The 18,331-nt window shown below is 31.2% G+C and overlaps 1 protein-coding gene across 1 annotated transcript; it reads right to left on the bottom strand.

Annotated features, from left to right (window-relative positions):
• Nucleotides 1-1,881: 1,881 nt before the first annotated feature.
• LOC111381208 (1-aminocyclopropane-1-carboxylate oxidase homolog 3-like) lies at nt 1,882-12,988 on the bottom strand. The gene is made up of 5 exons (XM_023004957.1): nt 12,886-12,988; nt 3,039-3,286; nt 2,762-2,931; nt 2,311-2,632; nt 1,882-2,148 (listed from the first exon to the last, which is right to left on the bottom strand). Exons 1-5 carry the CDS (start codon nt 12,986-12,988, stop codon nt 1,897-1,899), a joined length of 1,095 nt encoding a protein of 364 aa, XP_022860725.1. The 3' UTR covers nt 1,882-1,896.
• Between the last annotated feature and the right edge of the window lie 5,343 nt (nt 12,989-18,331).

Below are 18,331 nucleotides of genomic sequence, written 5' to 3'. Positions count from 1 at the left end.
GGGGGGGGGGGGAAGAAGAAGGAAAAAAATAGAAATTTTTTGCCAACGTGTTAGGAATTAAGTGATCTACATTATTAAGCTTGAATTCCTCAATTTTGCAAAGTAAGTAAAAAGTACTTATTGTCAAGTTGTGTTTGATTTTATAGTTGTTAGATTGTTAGATTAAATTCAATTTTATTGAAGGAATTAAGCATAATAAACTATGAAATTGGGTAAGATGAAAGAAAAATTAGTTTTAGTGATTAAAGAGACTTTAGAAATCGCTTAAACGTAAAATAATTAAGTTTGGGTATTGCCTATTTAATTATTGAAATTATTTAAAATAATTAATTGTTTATTTAAAAATTATATCGTATTTCAGGCGACGATATTAATATCAGAATAGCTTACCAACCAGATTGATTTTGCAAACATAGTACTGTGAGTGGAAAAATATAAATATTTTTAAAGTATTTATAAATTAAGTATATTCTTAAAATATGTACAATTATATGAAATTATGTGTTCGAATTACATGATTATCATAGAAATCTCTTTTATTATGATACATATGAAATTTCAAGGATTATTTATTGTACATTTATAATTTGGTATATGAGACATGTGATATTGAGATTTCTTTGGTATGTGAGACGTGATATTGAGATCGACCTGAAAAGTACCCGTGATTATGTATTTCTTCTAGTTCACTGAGAGACCTTAGTCGTATTCTATACTACACTAAGGGGTCTTGGACCGGGGATGAAGGGGCCTCAACCGTGTACATATAGTTCACTAAGGGGCTTTGGCTGTGTTCTAGAATTGATTATTAGAGGTCTTTGAGACCGACTTTCATTCACGGAGGGGCCTTTGGCAAAAGTTCTTAGCTTGAAAGGCGGATTACAGATTTTAATCAGAGGGTACATTTTTGGTGAATTTTGTAGTACATTTGATGTGATGAGATTATAGCATGATTACGAGCTTATGTTTATATCATGATTTGAGATGATATTTTACGACCTTATGTAAATGTTTCACTTTTGGCTATAACTATATCATGTTATTTTGCGAGTTGTCAATGATATGACCTCGATTTCGATAAAAATGTAAAAATGGAAAAGTATAATTATTTTCAAATTTCTCCACTCACTCAACTATCAATTCATATATTTTTCCGTAATTTCCGACAGGTGAAAATTAATTCTTTTTAGCAGGAAGAGCCTAATGATTTCGGAATGAGAGCCACACGACATGTTGAGTGTTATAACTCATTTTGAAGAAGCACAAAGTAAATAATTTGGGCCAATTGCATTATGTTTTACACAAGCATTTGATTTTGTTGCATTTTTAGAAATAACTCATAGTCTGCTTTGATGATAGATTTGATATCTAGTTAGCATCTATCATCGGCGTATGTCATGTTTCGAGTCCACTGGGGTGATTTGGGACGGGTCGTGTCAAAATCGTACAATGAACTGGTCATAATAGCTATTCTTCTCACTCACCTCTCCACCAACCACCCTACTTATTGTTTACACAGAATATAACCACATTTTGTCTGTAATAACAAACTAAGTTTCGTTTCTAACAAATTTGAGTTATGACAGAAGTTCAAAATCTTAATTGGCCAGCAAATAATTGGAAAACTGCCTTCTGTTCGTTGAAATATCCACATAATCTTGACTTTCTTGAAATCAAACAAATGTTCAACTTCATTTATTATTAATTACACATTATTGAGCTGCAAACGAAGCAATACACACTGCCATGCATTTATTCAACACAAACTTCAAGTAGCTATTGTTTATTTAATTACATAAAATTGCTTTAGTTCTCAGGAATTTTCACAAGCTAACTCTCTGAAAACATGCCATTCACAAGTGCAAGTGACGTAACAACGCCTCTTCAATGCCATATTCATCCCTTGAAATAATTAACAAGAAAATTCTCGTCTAGTCCAGTAGTGATAAATTTCATTATATAATCACTCAACAAGACCTCTTTGTATTCGGGAGGATTTTCTTCCGATATCAACTCTTTAATGGGGCCATAGAAAATCTTATCCATGTGTATAGGACCAGAGAAAAAGCATGCTATGGAAATTCTTGGCCCAAGACGATTGGCAACCACTCTGTGCTTATTGCTTGTGAATTTTCCATCGGATACCAACTTTAAGCCAAAAATTAGTAGAGAAAAATCTTCAGTAAAAATGAGCCAACAATCAGGTAAAACGAAATCAGAAAACAAACAGATTCATGGTGGTTCGTGTTCGTGGGGAAATACTGAATTATTTTGGTTTCAAAGTATAACAATATATCCATATATGTATACCTGGAGAAGATCCCCAATATTAATTACAAATGCTCCAGGAATGGGCTGGACATCAACCCACTGGTTTTGGAAGAAAATCTGGAGACTGTCGATTTGGTTTTGTAGAAGAATGGTGAGAAATCCAGGATCTGAATGCTTTGCGGTTCCTAGAGTGAGTTCTGATTCAGGGCACGCTAGATAGTAGTGACAAGAAAGACGGTGCCCTTCAGAACAGTCCATGTTTCTTAGGTGCTCAGGTTCGTGTCCAAGAGCCTCTGATAGTAATCCAAACAGAATATTTCCCAAGTTATTGACGAGTTTTGAGTACTCTATAACTGACTTTCTGTGAATTAATGGCATGTTTGACAAGGTGTATTGTATAATAAGAAACCGGATTGAGAAAAAAGAATCTAAACTTTAATCAAATATCGAGTACTGCTAACCAAACACGGGCTAAACTTTGAGTACATACCTACATAAATCTGGCAAGTCATCAGAATTAATTTGATCAGGATCTGAAAATGAAATAGCCAATGTGTCTCTCCAGCTAGAAGTCCTTGATGTGAACAAATCAAAATTGCTGTTAAATCTCACCCTTCTCGTATTATCCCGCGTGTAGTATTTCTTTTTCTCCTCAACATCCTGCTATTAAATTTCTGTATTGCATCAAGCATTTCATTGAGCACATCTACGGAAATCCCATGATTCACCACTTGGAAAAATCCCCATGTTTCTGATGCAATCCTTACTTCTTCTACAATCTGTTTATGCCTATGGGTTTTCTCCAGATCACCCAAATCAATCACAGGAGCTTCAATTTGAGCCCTCTTGTAATTCAAATCTTTAGCCAGTTCTTCAGCCGGTCTTACAAAAATCTTGGGAATTTTTTGCAATCCTGAATCAACTAATCCCTTTACACCAGCTTTTGTTTCATCAGAAGTCTTCAATTCTTGCAATCTGTCGTATTCTTGAGCACCTGAGGTGTCCATGACTCCAGCTATAAGATGCAAATTTATGGGTGGATGGCCACTATAAGATTGTTGAGTTATATATCAAGAAGGTAGCAACTTTTAATATATAGACGTTGGGTAACAATTTGGCTGTGACACAAATTCTATTAAAAATTTAATTGGGAGATCCACCGGGAGTTTGTAGTATGACTTGAATAAGCCTTGAAGGAATACAAGATGGATAAGGAGAAGGTTTCGCGATTTTGAACTTAACCCTCGAACACTCCATTATTGATTTTATTTAATGTAATAAGATTTTACCATAGACTCTTGTTTGTATTAATTTTCCTAGTATGTCAGTGATTCTTATAAATATGTGGCATATTACACATTTATTTGACCTACTTAGAGAGTGATCCAGGTGGATCAGATTGACTCGTAGATAGAGAAATCATGAGAGAATCTTGAGCGATTCAGTATAATATATTGGAACTCTTTATTTTTAATTAGTGAATTCTTTGTCCCTGCTCGTGATATTTCGTGTTTTGGGTCTCAACACAAATCATACGTTCTTGTGATTGTTATTTTCATCTTGCCCATTATTTCGTCTTTAATATTCATAATAATTGGCTCATTTTCTAACAAGTGATGTCAGAGTAAGGATCAATAGCTCCTAGGAGAACCGGTTTGGTTATGTATTAGAGCAAGGTTTGATGGACTTAGAATGAGGTTTGATAGCTCTAGGATAACAAGTATAAAGTTTGATATTTCGCTTTTGGATCGCAAGACTAGCTTTTCCTTATGGCAAATTTTTGTTTGGACGATGGAGAATAAGCCAAGTAACGATCGAATTTTGATAAAAGGGTAGAGAAGGTCTCAGTTATATGTTTTGGAAGGTTCGATGATCACATTTGATTCAACTATCACTAAATTGAAGAAAATATGTATTAGGTATCAGGAGATCTTCGGTGAGGCTGATTTGTTCGCTTCAAATGGAATTGGTTGTGATCAAGTTGCTCGTAATGATAATTCGAGAAAATTGGTATTCAACGTAATCTTACATATAAGCAATGCTTGGATTCAGTCAGCATTTACTGAGTTTGCCTTAGTTGGGCTTTGTGGAAGAGGTAGAGTAACTTGGTGAATTGTTTTGTTTTTAAGTTTTATTCCTTGCAGCGAAATTTGATTCCAAGTGGAGAATTTTTAGAACTTCATTCTTTGCAATGGAATTCGTGTCAAGGTCAAGATTTATTATAATTTGTGCGTGATCCCAATTTTATTGAAAATTTAATATGGAGTTGGTAGTATGACTTGAAGATGTTTTGGAGGAGTCCAAGACGAATAAGAAGAAGATTTCATGATTTTGACAGTTTTTGGACTCATATTCAACGTCGAACACTTCGCTATTGATTTTACCTATTGTATTAGGACTTCTCTTTGTGTTAGATTTTTGTTTGTATTAATTCTTCTAGTATGTTATGAATTTTTGTATTATAAATATATGGCGTATAATATATATTTATTTGATCGGCTCAAAAAGTGACCCAGGTGGATCCAAATTGACTCACAGATAGAGAGATAAGGAGAGAGTATTGTGAGATCTAGTATAACATATTATAATCCTTACTTTTAATTAGTGAATTCTTCATTTCTGTCTGTGATTTTTCCCGTCTTGAATTTTCACGTAAATCTCGTGTTCTTGTGAATGTTATTTTCATAATGTCCATTATCTCGTTTAAAATATTAGTAACAATTGTCTCAATTTTTAACTTGTTGAAATTTTATATCTCAACTTACAAAAGATATTTATTAAAAATTTATCTTATCTCAAGACACGATGCAGAAAAGAATGGTGTCTACAACATCCCGCGGTTTAACTGGTCTGTGTGAAGAGGGGCCGGATCACAGACCCAAGGAATAGTCGTCGAAGACGGACACCTTGATAAAAAAAAAGGAAAAAAAAGAATAGTGCCTACAAAGTGAGAATCATTTCTCTGTGATGTGAGCAAAATAATGAACCAAAGTAAATAAATAAATATGAAACGCAGTTTATTGATTTTATCATTTGACGTAACTTCACATGTAAATTATTTCGACTTCTTCGTACATTTTACTTTATCGTAAAAGGTGGAAATTTCTTAATGGAAACGAGATAATATAATATACCTTCTTTTAGAGATTGATTTGGGGGGCAGGAGGGGGAGGGGCTGGGTTGGGCTGTAGTCCCCCCCGCATGCCCAATAACAATTTTTAAGGTGTTTTTTTTTTTGGTAGAAAATCAATTTTTTATGCGTAAATTTTTTTTCCCAGCGTAGTAGCTCGATTTGAAATTTTGTAACCCGATCTTGGATCCGACCCTGGATCCGTCCTTGCCTTCTTTGAATTATAATTCTTGAAATTATAAAACATGCATTAAATGTTCAATTGAAAATAAGATAGATAACTTAGTTCAGCAACTTGAAATTAAAATTCATGAGCTGATGAGAACAGCAGGAAATATATTAAAATAGCCTAAAGAAGAAGGCTACTTCTTCATTTTAGCCTTTAACTAATTCAAGTACCTAAAATACCCTTATATAAATATTATACATAAGTCTTTATTTTATAGAAATTTTCCATTCAAGTCCTTAAAAATATTAAAGAATTTAGCCTCTAATCGTAGAGTTTAAGATTTTAGTAGATCTGTAGATTTATTTAATTTTTGTTCACTCAAAGTAGCCTCCTAATTGGTATCAAAGCCATAGAGATCATGAAAATTAAAATAAGTAAAATAAATAATTATTGGCATTTAGAAAAAAAAAGGAAGTTATATTCCTAATAAATTAAAAATAATGACACTAACAATAGTCAAAGAATTAGCCAAAGAAATAAAAAAAACAAATATTAGAAAAATTAATAATAGGATCAATAAAAGATATACATATCCATGAAAAAATGATTAAAGTATGTGATGATGAAGAAATTAATATATATATTATAAAGAAAAGTATGAGTGTATATGATAATACGGATTTAAAGTTGAATAAATTAATTGCAAATATTAATAAGATACAAGAAAAAATGCAAGATATAATATTAATATCAGATGGAACAAAAGTAAAAGAAAAATAGTTAATAAAATTAAAGTGTGAAAAATAAAAAATACAGAGTAAATGCTTTAAGATAATAAAAGAAGAACTAGTAAATAAAGAGTTTGCTAAAGAAAGTTTTGAAAAAATAATAGAAGGAAAAGAAGATAAAAGATGTAAATTAACTTATATGTTAGAAAGATGATTAAGAAAGATTAAAATGTCAATAGTTAATATATGGAAGAATTAAAATCATTAATAAAAATGTTGATAAATGATGTTTAAGATTTAAGAAATGAAGTAAAAGAAACAATAAATGATATAAATATATTAAAAATTGAAATTAGAGAATTAAAAGAAAATAATAAAAATAAAGAAAAGAAAATAGATAAAACAATTTATAGAAAAAGAAATGACCCGAATAAGAAAGAAACATATTGAAAAAGAAAATATAGTAATAAAAATAGAAAATATGGATGATGAATTTAGAAAGAATATTAAAAGAAGTAGAATCTAGAGAAAAAATGTTAGGAAAATTAAAAATAGAAGAAAATCAAGAAAATAAAGATGAATCAGAAATTAGATTTACTTATAGAAAATTTTGATCAATTAAGTTTAAGTGATATAAGTGATTATCAAGCTTTAATGAATGCTGGAAGAGAACCTAATCCAATAGGGACCTTTAAATAAAAATTGCAAGAATCAGATAAAAGTTATGCACCTATATATAATAAATCATATAGAAAAATTCATGATAAAGTAAGAGATAAACAACCACCTAAAGGAAATAAATATAGAGACACGTTTGAATTAAATGATAATTATGATAAACCTATTAACCATGAACGAACAAAATTAGATTTAAATTGTAAAATAGATACTAAAAAATCCTTATTAACTTGAGCAGATTCAATGATATTATTCTTTTTATTTAATAAAGATGACACGTGAAAAAGTACTGAAAGAAGAATATATTTCTTAATAGTATCATTTGAAAGAGATGTTAGAAACTAGTGGGAATTAATAAATAATGATACAAAAACATTAATAAAAAGAAATGTACAAACAGAAATAATAAAATCAGATAGACAAGGTATATAAAAGTTAGTAGAATATATTCCAGATGAATTTTCAAGGAAAAATTGGATAAGAAATGCTGAAGGAGAAACAATAAGAGAAAAAAACAATGCTAGGATTAAATTAATAAATTTAACAATATGTGATATGTATAAAATTAAAGAATATACTTGTGAATTCAGAAATTATTATTATACTCAATTTTATAGAATGAAAATCAAGAAGTATACCAAGATATGTACTATAATAACTTACCAGATTTATAGAGAATATATTTTTAAATAGAATTTGAAAAATATGTCGAGATAATATTGAAATACATAGAACTTTAGATTTAAGAATAAAATTTTTATTTGAAAGACTTGCATATATATGTCAACAAAGACAATTATTGAAAAAATCAGAAAAAGTAACTAGAATATATTGTGAAGTTATGAAAAACCTTATACAACGAGGATGTAATCCTGAAAAAATGGTTAACAAAAGAAAATATAAAAATAAAAAGTTTAAAAAATTTATAAATTTTAATAAAAAATATATAAAACATAGAAAAAGATATTATAAAAGAAAAAATATTTCATATGGTCAACAGAAAAATAAAAATTATAAAAAAAATAAAAGCCAATATAAATGTTGGAATTGTAGGGAAATATGTTATATAAGCCCCGACTGTAATAAAAAGAAAGTTAAAATATTATAAAAAGAAATAAAAGATGAATTAAGTGAAATATCGGGTATTGAACAATATTATAATCAAGAAGTATATATAAGTGAAACAGAGAATGATGAATCAGAATCTGAATAAAGAAATAGAGGAAATAGAAAATAATAATATAAATATACAAAAATATGAAATAATAGAAGGTTATGGATTAAAGGTAACCTTTGATAATAATAAATTTAAGAAAATGCAAAAATTATCCTTAGATTTAAAAATAGGAAAATGAAAAGTTTTAGACAGAATTTGGAAAAGAGAAATGATAGCAATAAATGAATATAAAAAAATTGAGAAAACTATGGATGTAAAAACAACATATGAAAATCATAAATTAAATCTTTTAACAAAAAATACAGTTGAAGAACTATTAACAAAGGTCGGTAAAAAACAAAGTGAAAAAATTCAATATGTTTATCTAGTAGGAAAACAAATAATGTTTAATTCATTATTCAGAGAAGGGATAGACTTACCCTTAATTATAGTCTTACATGATGGAAGAATAATAAATCTAAAATATAATCATTTAGGAACAATAGAAGGAAATTTGGCATATCAAAAAATAATGTTACATGCTACCCAAAATCTTGTGTATCATTGAAAGATAGAAACTTTAATGAAATTTTAAGATTGCATTTTAAGCTGCATAGAGAAGATATCTTGCAACCAGGTGATCAAATTATAATTATAGAATATAGAGCTTTATATACATTTACCAATTCTAATTATGGAAGTCTTTATTCCAATAAACCATATATTGAAGTACATAAAGAATGTAATGATATTAGCAAAATAATAGAACCAAATAAACAAATAAGTTTAATTTCGGAAGAATATGAATTTAGTATAATAAGAAGTAAACCTGAAATAACAGAATTAAATGAAGAAGAATGTTCTAATACTATAACATCTAAGGATGGAAAGTTAATTAAAAGATCAAAAAGTCTTAGAATACCTAACAAAAATCAATAAGAAGAATTTAGTAATATAAGAGAGAGATAAAACTTTACAGAAATGCTGTAATTATGAAAATAGAAGAAGAATATTATAATGGAAAAGAATATATAAATGGACCAAATATATTAATAAATACATGAATTAGTGAATGTCATATAACTTCAATAAAAAATAAAGGATTAATAACTCATAAAACTGATCCATATAGATATGTAAATTTTGATGGACAAATACATTTTTCAGAATTAGAGCTTAAAGTACCAATAAAAATAGGAGGAATAAACATTTTAATACCACGTTATATAGACAAAAGTATGGATATAAATCCTCATATACTTCTAAGAATGAGTTTTTTGTTAAATGGATTAGACGATTATAGTATAAAAAGAGAAGGATTATATATAGTAAATAATGGAAAAACTATTTTTTGTAAAAAGAACTAAATGAACAATTAGATAAGTTTTCCATTAGCTATATATATACAAGTTACTATTGTAGAAACAAACATAACAACTTGTGGTTTAATAGACACAGGAAGTGATATAACACTATTTAAAAGTTTTCTAATAAAATCATGGAATAATAATGGCAATATAAAAATAACTGGAGTCACAGGAGAAAGCACTCAAATAATTAATAGTGTCAATAAAATTAATATAATTCTTGAAAGTAAACAAGTTATAATAAATAAAATATATAAATATGATAAATTAGAATGTGATATATTGTTAGGAAATGACTTTATACAATAATTTCAATATCATAAACAAAATAATTATATGATAATGTTACAAACACCTTGCTTACACTTATTAAAAATTCCAAGAGAATTTAGACCTTATAGAGTTTAGCCAACCCAGCGTGGTGATAAATGGGAGAAAAAACCAAGTATATTTAATTAAATAAAAAATAAAAGAATATTGTATAAAAAAGTTCTGAAAACGAGAATAGAAATAAGTATAGAAATAATTATTGAACAATTAGAAAAAGTTTATGGAGAAAATTCATTATTATTTTGGAAACCACATCACCCTAAAGTCAAAATAGAATTAACAGAAAATATTATAATAAGAGTTAGACCAATGATGTATACTATAAACGATACACAAGAATTCAAAAATCAGATAAAAGAATTGTTAGAATAGAAACTTATTAGACCAAGTAATAGACCTCATCCAATCTTTATGGTTATGAAACATTTTGAACAGGTTAGAGGAAAATTTAGAATGGTTATAAATTATAAAGAATTAAATAAATATACAAAATTTTATGGATATTTTTTACCAAATAAGGAAGTTTTAATAAACTTTGCAAAAGGAAAACAATAATATTCTAAATTTAACTGTAAATCAGGATTTTGGCAAATAAAAAAAATGGAAAAAAATAGTGTACAAGATACTGCATTTAACACACCTCAAGGAAAATATGAATGTTTAATAATGTCATTTGGATTAAAAAATGCACCACAAATATATCAAAAAAATGGATAATATATTTAAAAAGTTAAATGAATTTCTAATTGTTTATATAGATGACATACTAATATGTTCTAATAGTAAAGAAGAACATAGAAATCATTTAATCCAATTCATAAATGAATGTAAAAATGAAGGAATTGTACTTTCTAAAAAGAAATCTATAATAGAAAAACAAGAAATAGATTTTCTTGGATTATCAATAGATAAAAGAGGAATAAAATTATAGACTCATATATCTAAAAAGATAGAAAGTTTTTCAGATAAATTAGAATCCAAAAAACAAATACAAAAATTCTTAGGATGTTTAAACTATACTGAAAGATTTATTGAAAATCTCTCTAAGAAAAGAAATAAAATACAAATTTTGCTAAGAAAAACAAATACTGAAGGATGGAATGAAAAATATACAGAAATAATTAAATCATTAAAAGAAGAATGTAAAAATTTACTAAAATTAAGATTACCAGATAAAAAAATAATTTAATTGTTAACATTGATGCCTCAGATAAATATTGGGTAGCAATATTAAAGACAGATTTAAATGAGATTTGTAGATATTCAAGTGAAACTTTTAATCAAGTAAAAATAAATTATACCACTTATGAAAAAGAATTACTAGCAATTATTAGAGGAATAAAAAAAATTTCATTATTCTTGTTATCCAAGAAATTTACTGTTGAAACCGATAATTCTCAAGTTACAGGATTAGTCAAGAATAAACTACCATCAAAACCTCAATACAGAAAGCTTCATAAATGGCAAACTTATTTAGTATTCTATAATTTTGATATAGTTCATATTAAAGAGTTAATAATTTTCTTGTAGATTTTCTCAACAGAAATATAGAATTTGATGATGGATAAAGCCAGGGTCATGGATCTATACTAATCTATCCTACATATACAAAAATGACAAATTTTCTTAAAGAAGAATTTGAAAACATAAATACTGGAGCAACACAGATCTCAGAGATGTTCAACTTAAATATAAAAATATTATTGAATATCACTAATGAGCATCATAAAGAGACCATAGAACTCAAAAATCAAGTTGATGCTATTGCAGCACAACTAAAAGATATAATGTCTGCGACAGATATACCAAAGAGCTCAGAAATAAGTTTTCCAAATCAATACCAAATATGGGCAGCTGGAAGCAGCAGTGGACCCAGATGTGACACCATACCAATTGATAAAAAAAGAGATTCAACACCAACCAAAACAGTGGTGATACGTGGAGATAAAAAAGATTCCAAAACTATTAGTATCATATACCAAGACGAAGATGATATGATCCCTTTAGATCCAAAAGAATAAGAATGTGCCAAAATAGTCAGAATCGTTCATGAAATAAAAATAAGTGATTCATATTTCATCTTTCTAGAAAATAATGTTTATCCTAGAGTAACAGCCACGGATGTAACAACCTGTGTCTCTGTACTCAAACTGTTAGCTTACGTACTGTCCATTTTGGGTGGGCCTTGCGCCTACTTACCCCTCACGGCTTTTTATTGCATCCCCTTGCCCAATTGGTACCAGGATTCAACTTAAATCTTACTTAAGTGAAAGGTTACGAGTACGAATCCTGGGGACGTGACAAAAAGTCGTGATGGGTAAATGGGTGCTCAATTGGTACCAAGATTCAACTTAAGTCTTACTTAAGGGAATGATTATGAGTATGAATCCTAGGGATGAGATAGAAAGCTGTGAGGGATAAGTAGGCGCAAGGCCCACTCAAAACGGACAGTACGTAAGCTAATGGTTTGGGTATAGAGACCCGGGTTACTAGATTTTTCTCAAATTGGTGAAATTTTTTAATAGTCCATGTACTGGTATATGATATTTTCTAGTAGCTAAAATCTCAATGTAAGTCCCCAGGTAAAAAAAATAAAATAATAATAAATAAATAAATAAATAACAATAATAATAATAATAATAAATACTAAATAAATAAATTTTGATGATATATATATTTGAAACGTGTAATAAAATGTTTATTTGTTTTATTGCGTAATATTTGTTAAGGGTTAATATTTTTCTGAAGATTTATGAATTTACAATAATGACAATTTAAAGTTATTAAATATGTGAATGATCTTCGACACTCAACGACCACCAATTGGCCATCCTCCGACGACCCCATGGTACGTAAAGGGGTCAGAATATGAATGTACTTAGACATTTTACATGATTTAATATTTTAAATTACATATCTTTAAATTTTTTTAGGGTTATTTTCTCGTTAAATTTATCATATGCATACGATAAAATAAGTATAACTTGTTAGACTTAGTACTGGAATGTGACTAGTAACTTCAAATTAAATTTTAGGAAATGGCACCACCTACTCACGCGAACTTGATGCGCGATTTACTACGAGCAGTACAGGAACTGAGCAGACAGAGCCAAGCACCGCCGCCTTAGAATGCACCGCCACAGCAAAATGCACCTCCATTTGTTCTGGGAGCCGTCTCAGTTGTTTAGCAATTTCGTAGGTACAAGTCTCTGACTTTCAATGGTGGATTCGACCCATTGGCTGTTGAGGAGTGAATTAGAGGTCTAGAATGCATCTTTCGACACATCGCTTCTACGGATGCATCGAAAGTACTAGGTGTGGAATTTATGTTTGTTGGAGCAGCTAGTCACTGGTGGGAATCTGTGACATGCACTAGGAAGGAAGAGCAACAACGTAACTTGACTTGGAAGCAGTTTAAGGATGAAGTGATGGCAAAACATTTCCCACAGGCTTTAAGAAACTTCAAGGAATCAGAGTTTCTACAGCTTAGGTAGGGAGACATGTCACTTATTGATTACGAAAGGCAGTTTGACCAGCTCTTAAGATATGCCCCGCACTTAGTGGATACTGAGGTTAAGGAGATTAGGAGGTTCAAAAATGGGCTGCGCCCAGAGATCGGCATGATCATTATGTCCCATCATTTCACCTCATATCGTGAGATGTTGGAGAGAGCCCATGCTATTTCCTATCAGAGAACCACAATTGGACAGTATGCCAAGCAAAGCAAGGAGTCGTTGGGAAAAAGAAAGTGGAGTGATCAGAACAAGAACAAATGTAACTGATAAAATAAAAGGCCAAGCATATGAGTTCATATTGGTGGGACGAGTTGGGAGTATTACACCCTATCCTAAGTATAATAAACTCAATGTTTACTTGGGAAGAACATGTGTTTCTGGTGTGGTAAGCCAGGACATATTTCTCTCAATTGCAAAGAGCCTCCAAAGAAGAAGGATGATGATCAAGACAAGAATAAGAAAGCAAAGGCTCGAGTTTTTGCACTGAATCAGCATGAGGCGGAGTAGGATCCGAATGTGATACCAGGTATATTGTTATTAATATATTTAATGTAATCGCTTATGTTATTTTACCTAGAACTACACATTATTCGATCTCTATCCTTTGGTTGCTGGTCTAACACTATAATTACGAAAATAGGTATTCTATTATTATCTGATGTACCTGCTTACATACTTTTTGACTCTAGGGCTACAAATTCTTTTATCTTTGAATCGTACGTCACTAGGTCAAACTTTGTATGTGTGAAAATGAATTATGAATTAGAGGTTAGCATCCCTCCAGGAAGAACTCTTTGTACAAATCGAATAACTAGGGCAATGAAGTTAGAGATTGATGGGAAAATATTACAAGCAAACTTATACCTTTTGGAGATGAAAGATTTCGATGTTATTTTGGGCATGGATTGGTTGGGACTTAATCACGTGGCCATTTGATGTCACGAGAAAAAAGTATTGTTTCACAGATCGGGAGAGGAAGAATTCCATTTTTTTGGAGCAAAGTTCAAGTCTTTGCCTTATCTTGTATCAGCTATTCAAGCGAAAAAAATGTTGAAAAAGGAGTCATGTCAAGGATTTCTAGTTAATATCACCAATCCCCAACATACAGAAAGGATTGTTAACGATATTAGCATTGTGCAAGATTTTGCAGACGTATTCCTAGAAGATTTACCAGGCATTCCACAAGATAGACAAGTGGAATTTACAATTGATTTGGTTCCTGAGGCAGCACCAGTATCGAAGGCCCCGTACTGAATGACACCGAAAGAACTTCAAAAATTGAAGTTGCAATTAGAAGAGTTGTTGGAGAAATGTTTCATTCGACTAAGTGTATCTTCTTGGGGAGCTTCTGTACTTTTTGTCAAGAAGAAGGATGAGAGTATGAAATGTGCATTGACTATCTTGAATTGAACCATTTGACCATCAAAAATAAGTACCCGTTGCCAAGAATAGAAGATTTATTTGACCAGTTAAGGAGTGCTACATGTTTTCAAAGATCGACTTGAGGTCAGGGTATCATTAGCTGAAAATTAGGGCAAGCGATATACCAAAAATTGCTTCCAAGACTCGTTATGGACACTATGAATTCACTGTCATGCCTTTTGGTTTGACCAATGCTCTAGCTGTATCTATGGATCTCATGAACAGAGCGTTTCATCAATACTTAGACCAATTCTTCATTGTATTTATTGACGACATACTCGTGTACTCCAAAGACAAGAAACAACATGAGAAACAACTCCGAATAGTACTTGAAACCTTGAGGAAGGAGAAATTATATTCCAAATTCAAGAAGTGCAAATTTTGGCTTGATCGTGTAGGTTTCCTTGGTCATTTGGTTACTGTCCAAGGAATTAAAGTAGATTCTGTCAAAGTAGAAGCAGTAACAAATTGGCCATGGCCGAGTAGTGTGGGTGAAGTCCGCAGTTTCTTGGGATTGGCTGGTTATCATAGAAGATTCATTGAAAGCTTCTCAAAAATAGCAGGGTCGATGACTTAATTCACGAGAAAGGGTGTGAAGTTTCAGTGGACAGAAAAATATGAAAAATGTTTTTAATAACTCAAGCAGAGACTAGTTTCAGCTCCTGCATTGACAATAGCAGATGGCTCTGATGGATTTGTGATTTACAGCGATACCTCTAAACAGGGTTTAGACTATGTACTGATGTAGCATGGAAAAGTGGTTGCTTACACCTCGAGACAGTTGAAGCAGTATGAGCAAAACTATCCACGCACGACTTGGAGCTTGCAGCAGTAGTTCACGCCTTAAAGATATGGCGTCATTATCTCTATGGTGGAAATTGTGAAATTTATATAGATTACAAGAGTCTCAAATACTTTTTCACACAGAAGGAACTCAATATGAGACAGAGAAGATGGTTGGAGTTAGTGAAAGATTATGACTGCACAATTCATTATCATCCGGGTAAGGCTAATGTAGTCGTAGATGCCTTAAGTAGAAAGACAGGATCGTAGTTAGCAGTTTTATCCACGGTGCAGGAATACTTGATAAAGGACTTTGAGAAACTAAGATTGGATGTCATCACATTGCCAACTCAGACTACAGCAAGAATAAGAGCAATTATTATTTGACCCACTCTTCGGGATTGAATTAAGAAAGCAGAGGATAAGGATCCATTTTTACAAAAGATTAAGAGATTGGTACAAACAAGCGTATAAGAATTGAAGTATCTGTAGTTAAAGCATTGACTTTTAAAGGAAGATTGTGTGTACCTAAAGATGAGAGTATAAGAAATGAGATATTGGAATAAGCTCACTCCGTATGCGGCACATCCAGGCAGTACAAAAATGTATCGAGATCTTCGAGATACATTTTGATGGAGAAACATGAAAAGAGGAATTGGTCTATTCGTGAAGAAATGTATGGTCTGTTAGTACGTTAAGGTAAAACATCAAAGGCCATCCGGATTGTTGAAACCATTGGATATTCCAGAATGGAAATGGGAACACATAGCCATGGACTTCGTAATAGGTCTTCCGAAATAAGCAAAAGGTCACAATGCTATTTGGGTAGTGGTTGATCCTTTGACGAAATTAGCCCATTTTCTGCCAATCAAAGTAAATTTCAATATGGAACAGTTTGTACAATTATACATTAGGAAAATAGTTAAATTGCATAGAGTTCCTGTCACCATTGTTTCAGATAGAGACTCGAGGTTCACGTCAAAATTTTGGAATAGTTTGCAGGTTGCTAGGGGGATGAAATTAAAGTTTAGTACTGCTAACCATCCTTAGATGGATGGACAATAAGAAAGAACCATCCAAACTCTGGAAGATATGTTGAGGGCATGTATTTGAGATCTTGTGGTAGTTAGGAAACACACCTACCTTTAGTGGAGTTTGCTTACAACAATAATTTTCAGGCCACTATAGGTATGGCCCCATATGACGCTCTTTATGGTAGAAAGTGCAGATCCCCTATCCATTGGGATGAGGTCGGGGAGAACAGAATTTTGGGTCCTGAAATCATTGAACGAACAGCTGATGCAGTGGATAAAATCAAAGCAAGAATAAAGGCAGCGCAATTAGGAAAATGAAAGAAAATAAATAAGAATTCTAAGCATTCTTTTAGTCCATTCAGAGGTTCGAATCCTTTCGTCCCTGAGCCATATCCATTTTTTTATAATTTTAGAATAAAGATTGTTTTCTTGAATAACTTTCTGGGTCAGAAAAGTTATGCTGACAGTAGAAGAAAATATTTAGAATTTCAAGTAGACGACGGCGTTTTTCTAAAGGTCGTACCAATGAATGGTGTATTGAGATTTGGAAAGAAAGGGAAGTTGAGACCACGGTTCATTGGACCTTTTGAGATCCTTGAAAGGATTGGTGTTGTGGCTTATTGACTTGCCTTGACACATGAACTTGCAGTAGCATAATGAGTTCCATGTTTCGATGCTCAAAAAATATGTCCATGATCCCAATCACGTGGTAAGTTACCAAGCCTTGGAGGTACAAAAAGATCTATCATATGAAGAAATCCCAACAATGATTTTGGATAGAAAAGTACATCAACTCAGAAATAGAGAAGTTGCCCTGGTCAAAGTGCAATGGTGAAATCATGGACGAGACGAGTCAACATGAGAGAAGGAAGGGAGCTTAGAACCAAGTATCCAGAACTCTTCGATTAACTAAGGTAAATTTTCGAGGACGAAAATATTTTAAGGAGAGGATGTTGTAATGGAATTTTGGTAGAATGGAATTTAATTTTTTTTTGTATGCTATATTTTAATGTTTTGAAAGTGTAGGGACTAAAGTATATGTAAAGTAAATTTCAATTTCATTTGGGATAAAATGTAGATATTGACGGAGTGATAATAAATATATGAATATTGGGCTCATTAGATAGATTGTAATTAATTATGCATGTTAGGCTCGAGAAAAAGTTAATTTGGATTAGCGGAGCCCAAGTTATTAAAGTTGAAAGATATAGCTTTAAATTATATTTAATTGATTATTTAATGAATTTAAATTTTCCCTCAAGTGTGAATGGGGAAAGATTCTTGGTGTGTGTGTATATATATATAAGAGAAAAGAAGAGAGAGAGAGAGAGAGAGAGAGAGAGAGTTATGGGAGAGCCATGTGACTAGTGGTTAAAAAAAGCCAACTTTGTTTTTATCTTTATCCACTCTAACTTCCTAGCTCCCACATTTTCACTTGTAGATAGAAATGGTAACTACATGCCTACTTTATTATGGTCCTTCCGGTACAATGATATGATATGATATGAGCTCTTACCGGATTTTAAAGATATGAGACGATATGATTTTCTGACACGTGTTTAAAATTTTTATACGGGATCGCACCATTAATTTTTTACATCCTACTGAGTATTTCCATGTACTCACCATTTTTCTTACTCTTCATAGGTTAGATCGAGTCGTGTCGGAGCATAGTGGTTCGATTGAGCAGTTGTGCCTCATCTTGCTGGACAAAAATCTAGAATTTCATCACCTAATTTTATTTATTT

This window comes from Olea europaea, unplaced genomic scaffold (assembly GCF_002742605.1).
Source record: "Olea europaea var. sylvestris unplaced genomic scaffold, O_europaea_v1 scaffold2269, whole genome shotgun sequence".
NCBI lineage: Eukaryota > Viridiplantae > Streptophyta > Magnoliopsida > Lamiales > Oleaceae > Olea > Olea europaea.
The sequence above is the reverse complement of the archived record's forward strand: the minus strand, read 5'-3'. Positions and strand labels throughout refer to the sequence as shown.

Bases quoted from the DNA above. Each gene is read 5' to 3' on its own strand.
- LOC111381208 (XM_023004957.1), bottom strand. From the start codon at position 12,988: ATGGAGGTGCATTTTGCTGTGGCGGTGCATTCTAAGGCGGCGGTGCTT. The intron at 2,633-2,761 runs GTATGTACTCAA...ATTAATTCACAG, and splicing joins GACTTGCCAGATTTATGTAG to AAAGTCAGTTATAGAGTACT. The intron at 2,149-2,310 runs GTATACATATAT...TTTGGCTTAAAG, and splicing joins ATATTGGGGATCTTCTCCAG to TTGGTATCCGATGGAAAATT.